Source organism: Entelurus aequoreus, linkage group LG24, assembly GCF_033978785.1.
Source record: "Entelurus aequoreus isolate RoL-2023_Sb linkage group LG24, RoL_Eaeq_v1.1, whole genome shotgun sequence".
Lineage (NCBI taxonomy): Eukaryota > Metazoa > Chordata > Actinopteri > Syngnathiformes > Syngnathidae > Entelurus > Entelurus aequoreus.
Genome location: NC_084754.1, coordinates 9,587,407 through 9,611,845, shown reverse-complemented (window position 1 = coordinate 9,611,845; position 24,439 = coordinate 9,587,407). Strand labels below are relative to the sequence as shown.

The 24,439-nt window shown below is 37.7% G+C and overlaps 1 protein-coding gene and 1 long non-coding RNA gene across 2 annotated transcripts in view; one reads left to right on the top strand and one right to left on the bottom strand.

Moving 5' to 3' along the window:
- The window catches only part of LOC133641935 (uncharacterized), an 18,175-nt gene extending 5,521 nt beyond the window's left edge, over window positions 1-12,654 (top strand). The window contains exons 2-3 of the long non-coding RNA XR_009824351.1: window positions 12,076-12,289; window positions 12,558-12,654. This is a non-coding gene — a long non-coding RNA (uncharacterized LOC133641935). The remainder of the gene's footprint in view (window positions 1-12,075; window positions 12,290-12,557) is intronic.
- LOC133641933 (probable polypeptide N-acetylgalactosaminyltransferase 8) overlaps window positions 1-24,439 on the bottom strand; it is a 27,284-nt gene extending 2,845 nt beyond the window's left edge. Inside the window, exons 1-10 of the mRNA XM_062036065.1 lie at window positions 24,063-24,439; window positions 20,229-20,481; window positions 16,473-16,639; window positions 16,212-16,395; window positions 12,069-12,266; window positions 11,839-11,953; window positions 10,566-10,751; window positions 4,850-4,987; window positions 1,326-1,421; window positions 1,046-1,213 (exon numbers count right to left, since the gene is read on the bottom strand). Of these exons, the coding sequence (XP_061892049.1) occupies window positions 1,046-1,213; window positions 1,326-1,421; window positions 4,850-4,987; window positions 10,566-10,751; window positions 11,839-11,953; window positions 12,069-12,266; window positions 16,212-16,395; window positions 16,473-16,639; window positions 20,229-20,481; window positions 24,063-24,234 (1,677 nt within the window). The 5' untranslated portion in view covers window positions 24,235-24,439. The remainder of the gene's footprint in view (window positions 1-1,045; window positions 1,214-1,325; window positions 1,422-4,849; window positions 4,988-10,565; window positions 10,752-11,838; window positions 11,954-12,068; window positions 12,267-16,211; window positions 16,396-16,472; window positions 16,640-20,228; window positions 20,482-24,062) is intronic.

Genomic DNA, 24,439 nt, shown 5'->3' with positions numbered 1-24,439 from the left:
TTAGCGGCGCACTACAGCAACACAACCAGGAGGACTTTGAGATGGATAGCAGACGCGCTAGCCGCCAACCTCACCTTGACTTCCTTCGTCTCCGGGCCGCCGACCGCATCTATGATCGGGTGAAGTCTTTCGTTGCTCCGTCGATCGCTGGAACGCAGGTGAGCACGGGTGTTGATGAGCAGATGAGGGCTGGCTGGCATAGGTGGATAGCTAATGTTTTTGGCATAGCTCTGTGAGGTCCCGTTGCTAAATTAGCTTCAATGGCGTCCTTAGCAACAGCATTGTTAAGCTTCGCCAAGCTGGAAAGCATTAACCGTGTAGTTACAGGTCCATGGTTTAATAGTATTGTTGATTTTCTGTCTATCCTTCCAGTCAGGGGTTTATTTATTTTGTTTCTATATGCATTTAAGCACGATGCTATCACGTTAGCTCCGTAGCTAAAGAGCTTCACTGATGTATTGTCGTGGAGATAAAAGTCACTGTGAATGTCCATTTCGCGTTCTCGACTCTCATTTTCAAGAGGATATAGTATCCGAGGTGGTTTAAAATACAAATCCGTAATCCACAATAGAAAAAGGAGAGTGTGTGGAATCCAATGAACCCTTGTACCTAAGTTACGGTCAGAGCGAAAAAAGGTACGTCCTGCACTGCACGCTAGTCCTTCACTTTCACGTTCCTCATCCACGAATCTTTCATCCTTGCTCAAATTAATGGGGTAATCGTCGCTTTCTTGGTCCGAATCTCTCTCGCTGTATTGAAAACAATGGGGAAATGTGAGGAATCCTTCCTCCTGTGACGTCACGCTACTTCCGGTAGGGGCAAAGCTTTTTTTTAATCAGAGACCAAAAGTTGCAAACTTTATCGTCGTTGTTCTATACTAAATCCTTTCAGCAAAAATATGGCAATATCGTGAAATGATCAAGTATGACACAGAATGGATCTGCTATCCCCGTTTAAATAAAACAACTTCATTTCAGTAGGCCATTAATGTGTAGTAACAATGGTGACAAGGAACCCCATTCCCCCCTATGCTGACTTGTAATACCTGTTTGAAGTCCCAGTGCATGTGGAGTTGTTGTTGCTTTGCCAGTTGACAGTTTAGCAAGGTGGGTGTGCTGCTGGAGCCTGAATCAACCAGGCAGCGGTTTGGGTTATATTTGTGAGATTTAATGGCCCCAATGATGATTTCACTGTCTTGGTTGTAGTAGCAAAACTGCCAATGGAAATGTTTGATGTATTATCACCATTTCACTGTAAGTGTTGTACTTATTTGAGACAGAGTGTGCCCGTCAAATGTGTTATTGTACAGATTAAAAGAGTCAGACCTGTGGTTGTTGGAAGTGGCACTCGTATAGGATGGGGTTATTTCCTGGAACAGCTCCTTGGTCCACACAAAAGTTCCCGAGTAGATTGTTCCTCATCTTGTACACAAACGGGGTAAATTATGTGACTCATGATGGACAGGCGTAACCATGACAAGTATAGGGCTTGAAAATGTCACGTGGAAACGCATTGCATTGTGGGTCCTGCTGGACTCTGAATCGCTTACTCAGACGGCTGAATGCAAGACTCTGTGCTAAAGTTTTTTCTTTTTTTCTTTAACAAGTTCAAAACATGGCGTGAACGTGCGGCATCAAAAACTGCCACAATCATGATGGCTTCTGGAAAAGAAAAAGGATTTGGTGAGATTTTTCTTATTTCCGGCCGGAAAGCAAGGCCGAAGGAAGTCGGGTTATGAAACCATACTTGCCAACCCTCCCGTTTTTACCGGGAGACTCCCGGTATTCAGCGCCTCTCCCGATAACCTCCCGGCAGAAATTTTCTCCCGACAAACTCCCGGTATTCAGCCGGAGGTGGAGGCCACGCCCCCTCCAGCTCAATGCGGACCTGAGTGGGGACAGCCTGTTCTCACGTCCGTTTTCCCACAATATAAACAGCTTGCCTGCCCAATGACATCATAACTGTAGAATGATCGAGGGCGAGTTCTTGGTTTCTTATGTGGGGTTATTGTTAGGCAGTTTCATTAACGTCCTCCCAGCGCGGTAACAACACACAACAACAGCAGTCACGTTTAGTCTACCGTAAAGCAGTTCGTCTGCCGTAAACAGCAATGTTGTGACACTCTTAAACAGGACAATACTGCCATCTACTGGATAGCCTCCAGAACACTGAAATTCAAGTATTTCTTTTATTTATATGTATAATAAAATAAATATATATATATATATATATATATAGCTAGAATTCACTGAAAGTCAAGTATTTCATACATATATATATACATATATATATGTATATATATATATATGAAATACTTGAGTTGGTGAATTCTATCTTAAATATATTCCCCTCTTAACCACGCCCCCAACCACGCCCTCCGCCCCACCCCCGACCACGCCCTGCCCCCACCCCCCACCTCCCGATATCGGAGGTCTCAAGGTTGGCAAGTATGTATGAAACTGACTAGGAGACAGCAACACGTTTTATTTAATTACACATGTAGCATTTAGTACCGTATTTTTCCGACTGTAAGGCGCACTTAAAATCCTGTTTTTTTCGTTAAAACTCGACAGTGCGCCTTTTAACCCGGTGTGCCTAATGTACAGAATAATTCTGGTTTTGCTTACCGACCTCGAAGCAATTTTATTTGGTGCATGGTGTAATGAAAAGTGGGACCAGTAGATGGTAGTCAAACATAAGAGATAAGTATAGACTGCACTATGATGGCAATATGACTGAAGTAAACAACACCAACATTTTATATGTTCCATTGAAAATGTAGAACGTTACACACGGCGCTCAAAAATGTTTTAGTACGACTTTGGTAAGCTATGAAGCCGCACCGCTTGATGGATTGTACTGTGCTTCAACATACGAGTATTATTATGGTGTGTGTGTATAAGGTAAGACATTATCTGCCATTTTGTTTCGCAATATTATGCAAAAGCAACTTTTCTTACCTTCTGGTACCTGCTGATCTGTATTTGAGATCTGCATAAATCCTGAAAAATTGCGCGCGTCCGCCTTTGTAGTCCGTGTCGACACCGTAGTCGATAAGCTTCTTCTTTTTCTCTATCTTCTTGTTATGGGACATTCATCCTCCGCTGTTGCCATTTCTAATTGCGACTTATAATCCGGTGCGCCCTATGGTCCGGAAAATACGGTAGGTTGTTAGCGTTAGCCAAACAGCTAGCTGCGGGCGACAAACAACATACAGTATTTTGGAAAAAGTAGTTTGTTTACATTTAGTCATGGCTAAGCACAAAAATAAAAGTATTATTTTCAGAGCAGTCATTCAAAGTTCTTAAAAGTAATAATAGGCTTGTTTTTTCGGGAAAACCTGCTTATGAAATGAGCCCTCACTGCATCATGGACACATACGAGATGAAAGTCCTAGATTATGCGCAATTTGAACGGAAGACAATGAGCCTTACCAGACTTGGCATTCTGAAATTCTTCACCGGGATAAGAACTGACTCCGTTGACCAAATACAAACAAGTTTGTCTTCGACAATGGCGGCAGCTTACTCAAATCTCTTGTCCATTAAGCATGCTCTTATGGATCAATTACACCAATTTTACTTATTTTTTTCGAGATAGCGAACCTTTGGAATTGTTTAGTTTGTCTCAATGCGGTCCCTTGATTTTTTATTTATTTTGTATGATCCATTTTTAATCCAGTTTGTTGCTCTTTCTCACATTACCCTGGGTACAGTACAGCCCTTTACACTGCAAAAAGTCAGTGTTCAAAAACAAGAAAAAAAACCTACAAAAATTAGGGGTATTTTACTTGAACTAAGCAAAATTATCTGCCAATAGAACAAGAAAATTCGGCTTGTCAAGACTTTCCAAAACAAGTAAAATTAGCTAACCTCAATGAACCCAAAAATACCTTAAAATAAGTATATTCTCACTAATAACAAGTGCACTTTTCTTGGTGGAAAAAAAAGAGACCTTTTTGCTCAATATGTTGAAAAATATTTTTAAATTAAGTAAATGCTAGTGCCATTATCTTGACATAATGATATGCGCTCGGCATTACATTTCTTGAAACCAGCAAACTTATACTAAAAACTAATTTATTGTTCTTAATGGAAAGGCAACAAGGCAACCGCTTGTTACTCTCGAGGTCTCCTAGCCGCTCAGGCAAATCATACTGTCTAAAAATGCATTTTTCCATCGATAACATGACATCATCGCGACAAGTGCATGCTCTTTCAGCCAAAATCTTTTTAATTGTAATTTTGAAGAATTTATCTGAATGTGCATGAACTATTTCTGTTCAAAATTGTTTGAAATGTTAAATGTTTAAATATTAACTGTCTGTTTACTGTACTGTGCCAACTGTACTACTCTATGAGTACATATTTTCTATTGTTTCATTGAAAATAAAACAGTTGTTTGAATTATGAGACACAATTGTGTCAAAATCATGATTTTTTTTCATGCTTGAAATAAGAAATTATTACTTAAAAAAATCAGTTTTATACTTGTGAGTGTTGATGACACAGCTTTGCAACAGTTGATATTCTAGTTTCAAGCATGTTTTACTCAATATAGGTCATAAAATCTCAGCTACAAGCTGTAATATCTTACTGAGATAATTTAGGACCAAAACCCTTAAAACAAGTAAAACACTCTAACATAACATCTGCTTAGTGAGAAGAATTATCTTATTAGACAGAAAATAAGCAAATATCACCCTTATTTGAGATATTTAATCTTACTTAGATTTCAGTTTTTGCAGTGTAAACAAAACCTACGTCCAGCAAAAATAACTACCCGGCACCCACAATGCATTGCGGAATAACGTGACCTGTCGAGCGCTTGTAGTGTAGGTGTTTCTTACCATGCCGTACCCCAGCAGATTATCCAATGTGGCCAAACTGGGATACACATTTTCCAGGTACCACTTGAAAGGTTTACATTGTAATTTTTCCCTCAGATTCTTCCTCTCGGCAACATCCCCAATGTCAATTCCATGATCCTGTGTGATGTAGGTCATTGAAAAGTTGGTGCATACTTCATAATGCAAACACTTAACACCTGCAATGTAAAACACGCCAGTAGATTTTACAGTAAAATCTCACTCGCCAGAATTTTACAGTAAAAAAAATTCCATTTACAGTAATGCACTGTAAAAACAACAACCCCTAGATTTTGTGGTAAGAAATAGTCAGCTCAATCGCCAAAATTCTACTGTAAAAATAGCATTGGTACCGTTTTTCAATTTACCGAAATTCAGTGTATTTCTGGCGATCCATGCACAATTTAAGGAGCTCCAAAACAAAACACACTGCAAAAGTACATGATATTGTAGTTATTTCCCCATTGCACCCCATCTATATGTCATGCATCACCATTTTAATATAATAAATAATCTGTAAAATTTCTATTAAATATTGGTTGATTTTGTGTTAGTGTGCGCTCATATTTGGCAGACCGTGCTTTGCTTCCACTTCCCTGGCTTCAGCATGCTTGGAATAGGTGAGCACTCGACGTGGATATGCGCATGTTATGTAAAAGTGTCATACTGTTAATGCGATAGCTCTTCCCACCACTTATTAAAACTATTAAAATAATCCAGGGTAGTTTTTGCTGTTTTATGTACTTTGATGTGCACCTTAAAATATTACTATCCTGCCCTGCTTGGTTTCCTTTTGTGTGAGAATGTAGGTATACCTATTTTTTTTATGGTGATATAGCCCAGGGGTCGGCAACCCGCGGCTGTAGAGCGGCTCTTTAGCGCCGCCCTAGTGGCTCTCTGGAGCTTTTTCAAAAATGTATGAAAAATGGAAAAAGATGAGGGGAAAAAAATATATTTTTTGTTTTAATATGGTTTCTGTAGGAGGACAAACATGACACAAACCTCCCTAATTGTTATAAAGCACACTGTTTATATTAAACATGCTTCACTGATTCGAGTATTTGGCGAGAGCCGTTTTGTCCTACTAATTTTGGCGGTCCTTGAACTCACCGTAATTTGTTTACATGTATAACTTTCTCCGACTTTCTAGGACGTGTTTTATTCCACTTCTTTTTCTGTCTCATTTTGTCCACCAAACTTTTAAGGTTGTGCAGGAAAGGTGAGTTTTGTTGATGTTATTGACTTGTGTGGAGTGCTAATCAGACATATTTGGTCACTGCGTGACTGCAAGCTAACCGATGCTAACATGCTATTTAGGCTAGCTATATGTACATATTGCATCATTATGCCTCATTAGTAGGTATATTTGAGGTCATTTAGTTTCCTCTAAGTCCTCTTAATTCAATTTATATCTCATGACACGTACACTATCTGTATGTAATATGGCTTTTAATTTTTTGCGGCTCCAGACAGATTTGTTTTTGTATTTTTGGTCCAATATGGCTCTTTTAACATTTTGGGTTGCCAACCCCTGATATAGCCCATTGGGTCCCAAAAATTTGAGAATGGAAACTTTTTCGATTTTTGAGAGTAGAAATGTATAACATTTGTTATGAACCCTTTTTACAACTTGCAATGTAAATATACAATGTAGAATTGAAAAAAAAAAAACCATGTACAATTTTAGCAAAAAACATAAAAACATTATAAATGATTTGCCTTCAGGCAGTTACCGTATTTTTCGGACTATAAGTCGCAGTTTTTTTTCATAGTTTGGCCGGGGGTGCGACTTATACTCAGGAGCGACTTATGTGTGAAATTATTAACACATTACCGTAAAATATCAAATAATATTATTTAGCTCATTCACGTAAGAGACTAGACGTATAAGATTTCATGGGATTTAGCGATTAGGAGTGACAGATTGTTTGGTAAACGTATAGCATGTTTTATATGTTATAGCTATTTGAATGACTCTTACCATAATATGTTACGTTAACATACCAGGCACGTTCTCAGTGGGTTATTTATGCGTCATATAACGTACACTTATTCAGCCTGTTGTTCACTATTCTTTATTTATTTTAAATTGCCTTTCAAATGTCTATTCTTGGTGTTGGGTTTTATCAAATACATTTCCCCAAAAAATGTGACTTATACTCCAGTGCGACTTATGTGTTTTTTTCCTTCTTTATTATGCATTTTTGGCCGGTGCGACTTATACTCCGAAAAATACGGTACTTTTTACTGAGAAAGTTTTTGTCCCGCTCAAAAAAAGCAGAATATAACATTACAGATCATCCAGAGAAAAAAGTCAAGCCTGTATATACATTTTAAAGCCTGTGTGTCAGGTGGGAACTTGATGGCAGTGTTGGCTTACCCTTTCCTCATTTCCCTCTGCAACCAAACGGCTAATTGATTGATCGATGATGAGCTTATTTTTCCACAAATAGTAAAGCGATATCATGTTTCATTGGTGGTTTACTTCCGCTCTTAATGTGGCTGCCTTCTTTTACCGCAAGCGCATACAAATGAGAAATAACATGTCGACACAACAACAAAATTTGAACACATTTAACACTATTGAACATAACTCCGGTTTTACTTGACCAATTTTTACCATTTAGTTTGCAGTCTGCACTTTTCCTGTCATCATGCTACACGGCCTATTAGGCTACACCTAATCGCAGATTGGAAGTAGTAGAGTTAATGATGATCACTACTTTGCGCAGTAAATCTAACTCGGACTGCAAATATCAATTATTTTAGTAATCAATTTATCTATCGATTAGTTTTTTTGATTACCGTATTTTTCTGACTGTAAGGCGCACTTAAAATCCTTTCATTTAATAAAAAATTGACAGTGCGCCTTGTAACCTGGTGTGCTTTAATGTTTGTATTAATTCTGCAATTTTATTTGGCACATGGTGTAATGATAAAAGTGACCAGTAGATGGCAGTCACACATAAGAGATACGCATGGACTTAAGTTTGACGCCAATAAATCAATCAATCAATCAATGTTTATTTATATAGCCCTAAATCACAAGTGTTAAATGACGCTAGCAAGTGGTAAGCAAGCAAGACCGAAACTTTGATGTATCGTTGAGAATATAGAACATTACACGAAGCGCTCAAAAATCTTTAAACGATTAATTTAAGCAACAGAATATAAATCGAAGCTTTTATCTAATCGATTTAATCGAAAAATAAGTAAAAAGGAAACCAATCCCCAACATCAAAGCCCACGTTACGCTGATCTAGAAGTGTCTACAATTAGTACCGTATTTTTCGGAGTATTAGTCGCTCCGGAGTATAAGTCGCACCGGCCGAAAATGCATAATAAAGAAGGAAAAAATATATATAAGTCGCACTGGAGTATAAGTCGCATTCTTGGGGGAAATGTATTTGATAAAACCCAACACCAAGAATAGACATTTGAAAGGCAATTTAAAATAAAATAGAGAATAGTGAACAACAGGCTGAATAAGTGTACGTTATATGACGCATAAATAACCAACTGAGAACGTGCCTGGTATGTTAACGTAACATATTATGGTAAGAGTCATTCAAATAACTATAACATATAGAACATGCTATACGTTTACCAAACAATCTGTCACTCCTAATCGCTAAATCCCATGAAATCTTATACGTCTAGTCTCTTACGTGAATGAGCTAAATAATATTATTTGATATTTTACGGTAATGTGTTAATAATTTCACACATAAGTCGCTCCTGAGTATAAGTCGCACCCCCGGCCAAACTATGAAAAAAACTGCGACTTATAGTCCGAAAAATACGGTATGTGTCTAAGACTTGAAGGAAGTGTTGAGGATAATAGAGGTTGAGTTGATTCAGCTAAAAAAATTGTTTGATATTAATAAGTTCTCATTAAGTTATAAGAAAACTAAATTTATGGTGTTTAGTGTTGTAAGGACACATTGCAAAGCAAAATTACAATTAAATCTAGTGGAAATCGAAAGAGTATATGAAACTAAATTCTTGGGAATAATAATTGATCATAAATTATGTTGGAAACCGCATATTGAATATATAAAGGGGAAACATATCCAAATCCATTGCTATTCTTTATAAAGTAAAACACATGCTGAATAAGAAATGTCTGCATATGCTATATTATTCTTTTATTTTTCCATATTTAACATATTGTGTTGAAGTTTGGGGGAATATTTATAGAACAAACATAGACCCAATAATTAAACTTAAAAAAAGGGTCATTAAATAATACACAAAGCGTGCTACTATGAACATACCAATCCATTATTTATAAGTTCTAATGTGTTAAAATTTTCAGATAGTGTTTTTAAAAGCAATGGAAATTATGTTTCGAGTAAAGAACAACAGTCTTCCAGCTTGTAAACTATAATTTACGGGGGATATTGATTTTTAAAATTGGTAAAGCAAGAACGAATACAAAATACAGATGTATTTCAGTTTTAGGAGTTAAATGGTGGAACAAGCTCAGTGATGAGTTGAAGACATGTACTTCTTTGTTAAGGTTTAAGAAAACATTGAAAGGTGAAATAATTGAAAATTATAAAATATAGTAACAATTACTTTCATCCCATTGATTTTTTCCCTTCTTTTTAACGTTGATGTCCCAGGTAATCTTATTTTCAGTGAATGTATAGGATAGGCCAGGGGTCGGCAACCCACGGCTCTAGAGCCGCATGCGGCTCTTTAGCGCCCCCCTAGTGGCTCTCTGGAGCTTTTTCAAAAATGTATGAAAAATGGAAAAAGATGAGGGGAAAAAAAAATTGTTTTTGTTTTAATATGGTTTTCTGTAGGAGGACAAACATGACACAAACCTCCCTAATTGTTATAAAGCACACTGTTTATATTAAACATGCTTCACTGATTCGAGTATTTGGCGAGAGCCGTTTTGTCCTACTTATTTTGGCGGTCCTTGAACTCACCGTAGTTTGTTTACATGTATAACTTTCTCCGACTTCCTAGGACGTGTTTTATGCCACTTCTTTTTCTGTCTCATTTTGTCCACCAAACTTTTAAGGTTGTGCATGAAAGGTGAGTTTTGTTGATGTTATTGACTTGTGTGGAGTGCTAATCAGACATATTTGGTCACTGCATGACTGCAAGCTAACCGATGCTAACATGCTATTTAGGCTAGCTATATGTACATATTGCATCGTTATGCCTCACTAGTAGGTATATTTGAGGTCATTTAGTTTCCTTTAAGTCCTCTTAATTCAATTTATATCTCATGACACACTATCTGTATGTAATATGGCTTTTAATTTTTTGCGGCTCCAGACAGATTTGTTTTTGTATTTTTGGTCCAGTATGGCTTTTTCAACATTTTGGGTTGCCGACCCCTGGGATAGGCAAATATAAGCCATGGCTTCAGCCTATTCCTTTTTCCGTCATGCTTATTCTTTTCTTTTCTTTTTGTGTGTAAATGTGTATGATTGTTATATATGTATAATCTGTACTGTTAAACTGGTCACAAAAAATGGTTAATGGTTGATGGTTGATTATATGACCGAAATAAACTTATTTCATTCATATAACTGATTTTTAATATGATTGTTTCTCACAACAGTTAAAAATGATAGCCACCAAGGCGGTGCGCCAAAATAAACTGTCAGGAAATAAGTCAGGAAAGTTGCTGTGATACAGTCACAAAGGGAACACAAAAATAAAAGTATACATCAACCTGATAGGGAAGGTTCCATGCCACCAACACATTATTTTTGTATTCATCCATCCAAATTTCGGCAACCCTCAATGCATTCCTCCTCATCAAAGGATTGAGATCGAGGGCGTATGGTTTATGCGCCCGCTCAATGTGGCCTATCCTGGAGCACGGCACAATCTCGACGCTTCCTCCACAAAGCCACACCTGAGCAGTCAACAAAGAGAAATCCAAGCCCTTATGCTCCTATGCCAGGGGTGTCCAAAGTGCGGCCCGGGGGCCATTTGCGGCCCGCAGCTAATTGTTTACCGGCCCGCCACACATTCTGGAAATACTATTGTAAAAATAAAAAAAGAACATTAAAAAAAGTGGAATGAGGTGAAATCTAACGAGAAAAAGTTGCAATGTTGACACAAAAGCTGCCATGCAGGCTGTTTTTTAAAAATTTTGTCTTTCTTCATTTTTCTTTTTTTGCCATTGCTCCAAAAAACAAAATAATGACAAAAAATCCATGTTATAATGAATTATTTTCAGGGTTCCAATTACTTCAAATATTTCACTTTAAAATGTTTTATGTGGTAAATATTGCATATATTGTGTAGTAGCCATATAAAAACATCAAAGTTTTCTTTGACAAAAGCGCATAAAACAAACAAAATAATAGTTCCAGCATAAAATCGACAGATATATCTGAAGTTGATCTCGTAATTTAAGTGTTGAAAGTAAAAGGAAAACCTAATAGAAATGTATCACTTTATGAGTGGGGCACCTTTTGGATCCCAAATATATTTAGTGATTTTTTATTTATTTTTTCACTGTGATTACTCAAAAATATGAAAGAATTAAAATCAATGGTGTCCTGCATTATTGATCTTTTAGTGCTCTAATTACTAAATACTGCATATTTCAGTTTTACTATAAAAAAACAAAGTTGTTTTTGACAGAAAAGCCATAAAACATTTTTTTTAATTTGTATTACTTTATATCAACTGGAAGTTGATATAGAGATTTACTGTAAGCGTTAAATAATTTAAAAAAAATAAAAAAAATCTGACTTATTTTTAACATTTTAATGACTGAGACCCTTTATGGTCCCCGGGACCCCTAAAGGTAAAACAAATTAAAAAAAAACATATATTTTGTTATGGTTTGAAAATGAAAAATATCAAAATGGCCCCCACATGCTTTAATTTTTCCGTGTGCGGCCCTCAGTGGAAAAAGTTTGGACACCCCTGTCCTATGCCAACCAGTGATTTGGCAGCAGGTACATTAGAAGATACTGTAAGCCACTCACGCGAACCCCGAGTTCAACATTTTCTCCACCATAGACATTCATTCCTCCGTCCAGACCTCCAACTTCTCCCAAAAATTCCCTGTTAGCAGCAAATATTCCCATGACTGAAGGACTCCTGTGTATAGATAGCAAACTCTTTGGTTGGTGCATTATTGGTTGTCACAATGACTAAACTCGCTATCCCACCATTCTTCTTGAAATCAAAGTTAAAAACGTTGTTTTTCGCTTACTTCCCAGGTCTCGATTCATCGTTCATCTTGAGCCAGTCCGGGCTGAAGGACTCGTACATGCACCACAAAGACCAGTCAAAACCGTGTGCGGAGGGGAGGTACGTTTCCATGTGAAAGTCATCGAAATGGATTTTGTCAAACACCGGGGACACCACTACTGTCCTGTCAGCTTTGATCCTGGCGAGGAGAGGTTCCGCCCTGGGAAGGAGATTGACATGAAGGTGAACAGCTTTCTTTTTTGACATTTTCCAGATGATGTCAAAAATAGGACTGCAGCTATCGATTATTTGAGTAAATTTCAGTAATCGTATCGATTAATTTGTTCATGTAATTAAAAAAAACACACCTTATAGCCTCAAGCCTCAACTTACTGTACAATGTCTGCTGTCACTAGGATGCCGGCAGATGTGATGTTGATATATTCCCGTTTAGATGAAGAATGAGTCATAAACCGCCTTTTCGTGTCTTTCTCGCCATTTCCGCGTCTAGGGTGGATGCCAAAGTTAACCGACTTGTCGGATTATGTCTTCATTCTACTGCTATCAAGGGGAGAAACATTTTTTGTCATCTAGAATAAACTTTCACGAGCACTGAGGTGAGGAACAGCTTTCTTTTTTGACATTTTCCAGATGATGTCAAAAATAGGGCTGCAACTATTGATTATTTTAGTAATTTTCAATAATCTTATCGATTAATTTGTTCATGTAACTAAATAAAACACACCTTATAGCCTCAAGCCTCAATTTACTGTACAATGTCTGCTGTCACTAGGATGCAGACTGATGTGATGTTGATATATTTCCGTTTAGATGAAGAATGAGTCATGAACCGCCTTTTCGTGTCTTTCTCGCCATTTCCGTGTCTAGGGTGGATGCCAAAGTTAACCGACTTGTCGGATTTTGTCTTCATTCTACTGCTATCAAGGGGAGAAACATTATTTGTCATCTAGAATAAACTTTCACGAGCACTGAGGTGAGGAACAGCTTTCTTTTTTGACATTTTCCAGATGATGTCAAAAATAGGGCTGCAACTATTGATTATTTTAGTAATTTTCAATAATCTTATCGATTAATTTGTTCATGTAACTAAATACAACACCTTATAGCCTCAAGCCTCAATTTACTGTACAATGTCTGCTGTCACTAGGATGCCGGCAGATGTGATGTTGATATATTCCCGTTTAGATGAAGAATGAGTCATAAACCGCCTTTTGTGTCTTTCTCGCCATTTCCGTGTCTAGGGTGGATGCCAAAGTTAACCGACTTGTCGGATTATGTCTTCATTCTACTGCTATCAAGGGGAGAAACATTTTTTGTCATCTAAAATAAACTTTCACGAGCACTGAGGTGAGGAACAGCTTTATTTTTTGACATTTTCCAGATGATGTCAAAAATAGGGCTGCAGCTATCGATTATTTTGGTAATTTTCAGTAATCTATTGATTAATTTGTTCATGTAATTAAATAAAACACACCTTATAGCCTCAAGCCTCAACTTACTGTACAATGTCTGCTGTCACTAGGATGCCGGCAGATGTGATGTTGATATATTCCCGTTTAGATGAAGAATGAGTCATAAACCGCTTTTTCGTGTCTTTCTCGCCATTTCCACGTCTAGGGTGGATGCCAAAGTTAACCGACTTGTCGGATTATGTCTTCATTCTACTGCTATCAAGGGGAGAAACATTATTTGTCATCTAGAATAAACTTTCACGAGCACTGAGGTGAGGAACAGCTTTCTTTTTTGACATTTTCCAGATGATGTAAAAAATAGGACTGCAGCTATCGATTATTTGAGTAAATTTCAGTAATCGTATCGATTCATTTGTTCATGTAATTAAATAAAACACACCTTATAGCCTCAAGCCTCAACTTACTGTACAATGTCTGCTGTCACTAGGATGCCGGCAGATGTGATGTTGATATATTCCCGTTTAGATGAAGAATGAGTCATAAACCGCTTTTTCGTGTCTTTCTCGCCATTTCCACGTCTAGGGTGGATGCCAAAGTTAACCGACTTGTCGGATTATGTCTTCATTCTACTGCTATCAAGGGGAGAAACATTATTTGTCATCTAGAATAAACTTTCACGAGCACTGAGGTGAGGAACAGCTATTTTTTTTGACATTTTCCAGATGATGTAAAAAATAGGACTGCAGCTATCGATTATTTGAGTAAATTTCAGTAATCGTATCGATTCATTTGTTCATGTAATTAAATAAAACACACCTTATAGCCTCAAGCCTCAACTTACTGTACAATGTCTGCTGTCACTAGGATGCAGACTGATGTGATGTTGATATATTCCCGTTTAGATGAAGAATGAGTCATAAACCGCTTTTTCGTGTCTTTCTCGCCATTTCCACGTCTAGGGTGGATGCCAAAGTTAACCGACTTGTCGGATTATGTCTTCATTCTACTGCTATCAAGGGGAGAAACATTTTTTGTCATCTAAAATAAACTTTCACGAGCACTGAGGTGAGGAACAGCTTTCTTTTTTGACATTTTCCAGATTATGTCAAAAATAGGGCTGCAGCTATCGATTATTTTAGTAATTTTCAGTAATTGTATCGATTCATTCATGTTTTTGGTAACCCGATAGTATGGGGAACATATTGTAAGTAACAAAAACTTAATTTAGAGTTATTTGGACACTCGGGGAACATATTCTAACTAAGAAATAAAGACTTAATTTAGAGTTATTTGGACACTAGGGGAACATATATGCTAAGTAACAAAGACTTAATTTAGAGTTATTTGGACACTAGGGGAACATATATGCTAAGTAACAAAGACTTAATTTAGAGTTATTTGGACACTAGGGGAACATATTCTAAGTAACAAAGACTTAATTTAGAGTTATTTGGACACTAGGGGAACATATTCTAAGTAACAAAGACTTAATTTAGAGTTATTTGGACACCAGGGGAACATATATGCTAAGTAACAAAGACTTAATTTAGAGTTATTTGGACACTAGGGGAACATATTCTAAGTAACAAAGACTTAATTTAGAGTTATTTGGACACTCGGGGAACATATATGCTAAGTAACAAAGACTTAATTTAGAGTTATTTGGACACTCGGGGAACATATTCTAACTAAGTAATACAGACTTAATTTAGCGTTATTTGGACACTAGGGGAACATATATGCTAAGTAACAAAGACTTAATTTAGAGTTATTTGGACACTAGGGGAACATATAGGCTAAGTAACAAAGACTTAATTTAGAGTTATTTGGACACTAGGGGAACATATATGCTAAGTAACAAAGACTTAATTTAGAGTTATTTGGACACTAGGGGAACATATTCTAAGTAACAAAGACTTAATTTAGCGTTATTTGGACACTAGGGGAACATATATGCTAAGTAACAAAGACTTAATTTAGAGTTATTTGGACACTAGGGGAACATATATGCTAAGTAACAAAGACTTAATTTAGAGTTATTTGGACACTAGGGGAACATATTCTAAGTAACAAAGACTTAATTTAGAGTTATTTGGACACTAGGGGAACATATTCTAAGTAACAAAGACTTAATTTAGAGTTATTTGGACACTCGGGGAACATATTCTAACTAAGTAATACAGACTTAATTTAGAGTTATTTGGACACTAGGGGAACATATTCTAAGTAACAAAGACTTAATTGAGAGTTATTTGGACACTAGGGGAACATATTCTAACTAAGTAATAAATACTTAATTTTGAGTTATTTGGTTAGGGTCAGGGTTAGAGGGCTAGGGTTATAATAAGGCATTAATAAGTACTTAATAATGACTAGTTAAGAGCCAATATGTTACTAATTTGCATGTTAACAAACAACTAATTAATGGTGAATATGTTCCCCATACTAAAGTGTTACCATGTTTTTTTTTACTGGTGCATAAAATGAACCGTGCATGAACCGTGTTCAAACAACAAAACCAACACAGTGTATAAACTCACAACAAATTACACGCCTGCAAATCAGTCAGCTGTTGCCATATCCGTAATACGGCGATAGGGAGGAGTTTGTATTTACACGATGAGTCGGGTGTGTTTTGACCTCCGCCGAACCCCTGACGCCGACTCACCGAACCCCTAAGGTTCGATCGAACCCAGGTTAAGAACCACTGCCCTAGTGGAAGACAATCTTACCAGCCCTCTGTGACTTCAATGTGAGCATCCAAAATGGCCACCACATCTGCCGTCGCATGTTCCCAACCTGAGATCCGTGATTGTGACAGGCCCTTTTGACCATGATGCCGCACTTTCTTAATCAGTGCCGGCTTGTCTTTGTGGATTTCATCCACAAAGTCCTGTAACGGTCTTCCGAGGTCATCTAGAAGAGAAGCAAATCAATGAATTTGCTTTGTTTATGCCGTTCATACTGCTGGAGCACGCTATGGTTGAACTCACAGTAACTGCTGTAGTCATCCACGAGAATGATTTCCTTCAGTAGGTGCTTTGGGGTGTGTGAGATGATACTTTTAACCGCCCTTTTAATGACTGAAAGTGCCTCGTTGAGGTAAATGAGCACCACACTGATGCTGGGCAGCTCTTTAGGGTACCTCTTTGTCAGACATCTACGTAAAAGAACATTTGACATACACTCACTCATCACACATGGTAGAAATCTAGGCTCTCGATCCTAATCATAATGATTATTCTTATTCAGTATGATTTTGATTTGATCCAAAATGTTCAAAAATTTACTTTTAAAAAGGCGTTTTTTTAGGCCTTCTCTGCGCTTACTCGATGTTTGTTTACGTCACGCGTCAGCTGGCAAAGAGAAGAAGGGTATTCCTATTAACATACTGCCTTACTAACTACCTTAGTAAAATCAGAGTTCTGCTTAAATTGCGTAGAAATATATATATCTTTTTATTGTACGTGTCCAGAATAGGATTAATCTTGATCATTTGGGAAGTGAATCTTAGGCGACGTTCACACTGCGCGATATGATGCCCAATTTAGATTACCGTATTTTTCGGACTATTAAGTCGCAGTTTTTTTCATAGTTTGGGCGGGGGTGCGACTTATACTCAGGAGCGACCTATGTGTGAAATTATTAACACATTACCGTAGAATATCAAATAATATTATTTAGCTCATTCACATAAGAGACTAGACCAGTGGTTCTTAACCTTGTTGGAGGTACCGAACCCCACAAGTTTCATATGTGCATTCACCGAACCCTTCTTTAGTGAAAAATAAAATGTTTTTTTTTTTTTAATTCAAGACAAAGTTGTATGTTTTTGGTAACACTTTAGTATGGGGAACATATTCTAAGTAACAACGACTTAATTTACAGTTATTTGGTTAGGGTTAGGGTTAGAGGGTTAGGGCCAGGGTTAGAGGGTTAGGGTTATAATAAGGCCATGCCGAATAAGGCATTAATAAGTACTTAATAATGACTAGTTACGAGCCAATATGTTACTAATTTGCATGTTAATAAGCAACTAATTAATGGTGAATATGTTACCCATACTAAAGTGTTACCATATTTTTTTACTGGTGCACAAAATGAACTGTGCATGAACATCACCTTGTTCAAACAACAAAACCAACACAGTGCATAAACTCACAACAAATTACACACCTGCAAAACAGTCTGACTTCTGCTGTTGCCGTATCCGTAATACGCCGATAGGGAAAAGTTTTTATTTACACGATGAGTCGGGTGTGTCTTGACCTCCGCCGAACCTCTGAGCCCGACTCACCGAACCCCTAGGGTTCGATCGAACCCAGGTTAAGAACCACTGGACTAGACGTATAAGATTTCATGGGATTTAGCGATTAGGAGTGACAGATTGTTTGGTAAACGTATAGCATGTTCTATATGTTATAGTTATTTGAATGACTCTTACCATAATATGTTACGTTAACATACCAGGCACGTTCTCAGTTGGTTATTTATGCCTCATATAACGTACACTTATTCAGCCTGTTGTTCACTATTCTTTATTTATTTTAAATTGCCTTTCAAATGTCTATTTTTGGTGTTGGGTTTTATCAAATAAATTTCCCCCCAAAATGCGACTTATACTCCAGTGCGACTTATATACATTTTTTTCCCTTCTTTATTATGCATTTTCGGCCGGTGCGACTTATAGTCCGAAAAATACGGTAAACAAAATTTCAAACAGATCTTTTTATATAATTGTTCACTTTACCATAAAAATACCTTACTTCTAAATGTGGACTTTAAATAATTTTCCAAACTGCTGGCTTTACGTCTGGATATTATTCTGCCTTCTATTATTAATGCGGATCAAACATGGTTCATTCGAAATCCTTTTGTAATCTTCGACGTCTTTTCAATATATTGTATGATTTGCCTGCTCTTAACACTGATATCTATGGATGCTGAAAAGGCATTTGAACGAGTAGAGTGGAATTATGTCCAGCAGAGATTTGGCTTTGGTAACAGTTTTTTTTTTACTAAAATCCAAATACCACGCGGTAAATAGCATGTGCAATCTAAAATAGTGTTTACTATTAGTGGTTGTTTTGCGTGTGATCTACTAATACTGCGCTTACAATTGAAAAGTGGTGCAGACCGCCTTATTTAAATGAGGATTTTCCCTGTAGTATTTGGGCCATCACCATTGAGACACTTGATACTTTACGGCACATTCATGTTATCGTGCTCCTACCTGTGGTGTTTATGTTTTCAAACATACAGTAGACATGTACCATATTTTTCAGAGTATAAGTCGCACCTGCCGAAAATGCATAAGAAAGAAGGAAAAAAACATATATAAGTCGCACTGGAGTATAAGTCGCATTTTTTGGGGGAAATGTATTTGATAAAACCCAACACCAAGAATAGACATTTGAAAGACAATTTTAAATTAATAAAGGATAGTGAACAACAGGCTGAATAAGTGTACGTTATAAGACGCCTAAATAACCAACTGAGAACGTGCCTGGTATGTTAACGTAACATATTATGGTAAGAGTCATTCAAATAACTATAACATATAGAACATGCTATACGTTTACCAAACAATCTGTCACTCCTAATCGCTAAATCCCATGAAATCTTATACGTCTAGTCTCTTACGTGAATGAGCTAAATAATATTATTTGACATTTTACGGTAATGTGTTAATAATTTCACACATAAGTCGCTCCTGAGTATAAGTCGCACCCCCGGCCAAACTATGAAAAAAAAATGTGACTTATAGTCCGAAAAAATACGGTACTACTTTTTATGGGCATTTTAGGCACAGTCCCAATTGCATCTACACCGGAAACCACTTTTTGCCCCTTTTTTGCAGTTCTGAAGATGCGCTCACGTTAGAGAGGCTACACTTACTGTGCTGAAATTTATACTTCAAGAAGTTTTTTTCATATTGGAAATATAGTACAGGCCAAAAGTTTGGACACACCTTCTCATTCAATGCGTTTTCTTTATTTTCATGACTATTTACATTGTAGATTGTCACTGAAGGCTTAAAAACTATGAATTATGTGGAGTTACAGTATGTACTTAACAAAAAAAGGTGAAATAACTGAAAACATGTTTTGTATTCTATTTTCTTCAAAATAGCCGCCCTTTGCTCTGATTTACTTTTTCTCACACTCTTGGCATTCTCTCGATGAGCTTCAAGAGGTAGTCACCTGAAATGGGTTTCACTTCACAGGTGTGCTTGAAGCTCATCGAGAGAATGCCAAGAGTGTGCGAAAAAGTAGTCGGAGCAAATGGTGGCTATTTTGAAGAAACTAGAATATAAAACATGTTTTCAGTTATTTCACCTTTTTTTGTTATGTACATAACTCCACATAATTCATAGTTTTGATGCCTTCAGTGACAATCTACAATGTAAATAGTCATGAAAATAAAGCAAACACATTGAATGAGGAGAAAGTGTGTCCAAACTTTTGGCCTGTACTGTTTGTTAATTATATATATTCCATGTGAAAAAAGGAACACCATTACAAAAAAACTTATAAAAGGATGTTGCTGAATAGACGAATATGGCTTATATTTTTTTTCTTGACAGTTCAAGTACATCTGGTCCTATGTAGGTTTAATATATTATTAATGAATATGATTAAAATCAAGAGTAAGATTTCTAATTGTTAATATTTGAGTTGGCTCCGGGCCCCAATCGTAGTGGAAACGTTGGGCCCTGAGGTAAAAAAAAGATAAGACTAGAAGATCACCTGGTGTCTCTCGTGTCTGGAAGCTTCCTGTCAAGCGGCAAGCGGTTACTGAGGAACACGTTGTAGCCATAAATCTGAAAGAGAGATTCGGCCTGCTTCTGCTCCATCGCCGTCAGGCCGTCTCCCCATTTAGCAAACAGGAAAGAGTCTGGATATAACTTTGGCACCTCAGGCTTTGCTTTGTGTTGATCCACATCAGGAGCAAGTTTGTCGGTGGTGTCCTGTTGTACTCTTGACTCTTGGATCATCTTTTCTTTTGGGGGGATTTGGGTTCATAAAGGCAGGACATGTTGGGAAAACACAAACATTTCGATAAAATAATACAAACGTGTGGTATATACTCCTGATGTGTTATATTATACGCACATGCAGCCATACTTGCCAACCCTCTCGATTTTCCCGGGAGACTCCCGAATTTCAGTGACCCTCCCGAAAATCTCCCGGGACAACCATTCTCCGGCGTAGTCATGTAATATAAGCGGCTTTTACACACACATATGTGAATGCAAGGCATACTTGATCAACAGCCATACAGGTTACACTGAGGGTAGCCGTATAAAAAACTTTAACACTGTTAGAAATATGCGACACACTGTGAACCCACACCAAACACGAATGACAAACACATTTCGGGAGAACATCCGCACTGTAACACAACATAAACACAACAGAACAAATACCCAGAACCCCTTGCAGCACTAACTCTTCCGGGACGCTACAATATCATACTTGCCAACCCTACCGATTTTCCCGGGAGACTCCCGAATTTCAGTGCCCCTCCCGAAAATCTCCCGGGGCATCCATTTTCCCGAATTTCTCCCAATTTCCACCCGGACAACAATATTGGGGGCGTGCCTTAAAGGCACTGCCTTTAACGTCCTCTACAACCTGTCGTCACGCCCTCTTTTTCTCCATACAAAAAGTGTGCCCTGTCACATAATATATGCGGCTTTTACACACACTGAGGGTAGTCGTGTAAACAACTTTAACACTGTTACAAATATGCGCCACACCGTGAACCCACACCAAACAAGAATGACAAACACATTTCGGCAGAACATCCGCACCGTAACACAGCTTAAACACAAAAGAACAAATACCCAGAATCCCATGCTTTAAAAAGTGCTGTTTTGACAAATACTCTTATAAAAGGAAGCACGTTGTGTATATCAGACACAACGCCGTCTGTAAATGTTTCTATCTTCTGATAGGTCCACAGACATGCAGTAGTGTCGCACATGCAATTCATAAAATCAAAGTCTTTTTCATCGCGGGCCACATCACAGTCAAGGAAGTCCTCAGAGGGCCGCTTTATGATATCAATCAGTCTCTTCGGGATTTCGCGATGTTGAGTTGTTGAAGTACATAACGAACGTTGTGACGTGAACATGTAATATTTACAATATTTTGGTAATTTTAAGCATACGGCGCCGTATTAATTTCACAGACGCATCACAATGTTTGCTTTCCCAACAACAACAACACTATTACGCACGCAGACTTCATGAGAGCCAACAACGATTACTTTGAGACAAATGATCCAGAACCTTATATTTTGGAACCTGATTTTAAGGAGGATGCTTAAAGAGATCCAGCTCTAGTGAAACACTAAGCATCATGTAGCAGTATTGCTAAGAGCTCAACAACAAATACAAACTAGGAACATAATAAAATAAACACTTACTGTACAATGTCTGCTCTCACTGGGATGCTGACTGATGGGATGTTCATATCTTCCCGTATATAAAGAATTAATAAAAATCCTCACGAAAGGTAAAAAAAAAACACGATAATTTTTTTCATGTCTTTCTCGCCATCTTTGGGTATAAGTTGAAAGTCAAAGTTGACTAACTTCTCGATTTATGACCACAACCTTCTACTATGCCGGTCAGAGGCATGATTCATGATCCATATTTAACTTTCACCAGCTCAGATTGGATGCAGCAGCTCACCGGCTCAATATGTCAACATAGCAGCATAAGCCATCGAGCCCCCCCAAAAGGGACAAGCGGTAGTAGAAAATGGATGGATGGATATATATATATATATATATATATATATATATATATATATATATATATATATATATATATATATATATATATATATATATGTATATGTATGTATTTTACAAAAATACTGAGGTGTCGCAATTAAGTTAGAGTTTTCTGCATAAAAGTGGCAACGTATAAAACACATTTCATTATGATGGCTTAGAACACAGTACATATACAAACACAATAATTACCATGTTAAATAAATACATCTCAGACAGTATCATCGGGGCAGTATAGCTCGGTTGGTAGAGTGGCTGTGCCAGCAACTTGAGGGTTCCAGGTTCGATCCCCGCTTCCACCAGCCTAGTCACTGCCGTTGTGTCCTTGGGCAAGACACTTTACCCACCTGCTCCCAGTGCCACCCACACTGGTTTAACTTAGATATTGGGTTTCACTATGTAAACGTGCTTTGAGTCACTAGAGCAGTGGTTCTTAACCTGGGTTCGGTGAGTCGGCTTCAGGGGTTCGGCGGAGCCTCCGCCGCGGAGGTCAAGACAGACCCGACTCATTGTGTAAATAAAAACTTCTCCCTATCTGCGTATTATGGATACTGACGGAAGTGGATAATTACATACATCCATATTTAATAGTTACTTCTTTTGTATCTCCTATAGTCATATTTTAATCAGCTAATGTTTCGTCTGGTACAAAGTGCTTGCATTACGAGTGTCCTTGCTGAGAGAGTCAGAGCGTTGAATATTCTCTCTGTTGAGACTCCCATAACATTTTTGAGATAAGGGGACAAAGCGGTGCTGGGCTAGAAGACAACAGGTGGGGAGGATGGAGGGGAAGAGGGGGGTAGAGGAGAACGTCTGGGGGAGATCGATCTTGGCTGGGCTAGGGAACGCTTCTGTACTGGATTGGTCTCACGTTTGTTTTCAAAGCTTTGAGAATAAACCACAAAATACCAACTACTGCCTGGTGATCAATTTAAACTTCAGCTTATGTGCCATAAAAAGAACTTGGGAGTGACCAGCAACTTAAATTCCCTGGGAGGAAGAGCTGGTCAACGCAACAATACCCTCAATACAATGTTCCCTCTAATTTTCCATATGCGTGAGCAAACGCAAAAACTCCTTGAGCATTCAGTGGAGCACATGTGAGCACACCTGTCCCAAACCTGACTAAATAACAAATGAAATGTTTTATTATTATAATCAAATGACAGCTGTCATTTCCATGAGATTATTAGATAAGTGTTTTGGCCCACTTACAATGACAATAACAAAAAATATTGTTTTTCATGAGCTGTGTACTAGTATTGTATGTCTGGGTGGAAAACAAAGAAAAGGAACAGACTTTGCTGTGAAAATAAAAAAATTATTTTTTTTGATCAATTATCATTTAAAATGACATGAGAGTGGTACTTGCCAAGGTGAATATATCTGGACTGGTCTCTCAAAGGCAACAGCAGATGTCACACTGAGTTGCAGGTGTGTAATTTGTTGTGAGTTCATGCACTGTGTTGGTTTTGTTCTTTGAACAAGGTGATGTTCATGCACGGTTCATTTTGTGCACAAGTAAAAAAACATAACTTTGTGAATTTGAAAAAAAAAATTGTTTTTATTTTTCACTAAAGAAGGGTTCGGTGAATGCGCATATAAAACTGGTGGGGTTCGGTACCTCCAACAAGGTTAAGAACCACTGCACTAGAGAAAAGCGCTATATAAATATAATTCACTTTACTTATCAAAACGGAGCATGATTAATCAGAAAATAACTATTTTTAATGTCCACATGTAAAAACCATGAAGCTATGTCTTGACTTTGAACTCACCCAATTTGTGCAAATTCTGTTCAATGCTGTCCAGCCTGCTCGCAAACGTTTCCTCTGAGATTCCTTTCGGAAAAGAACCGTACGAAGTATGTTTGCTCATAAAAATAACAACGTACATTAGGACGACGACGACCACTCCAACTATTCCAGCTCTGTGCAATTGGATCTTCATTGTGCTTTCTGTTCAGCAGTTCAGCATTGCTTCCCGCCACAGAATTTACAACCCTGGTAATAGGAGGTAATCTTTAGACACTTGACACAATGAGTAACCACTAATCAGACTATTGACTGATGTCTACCCAAAGGATGGCAGTTTCCTCGTGACTTTGAGAGGTGTATGCTTACTTTGCCTTGTGTGTTTTCCATACAGCTTCAGT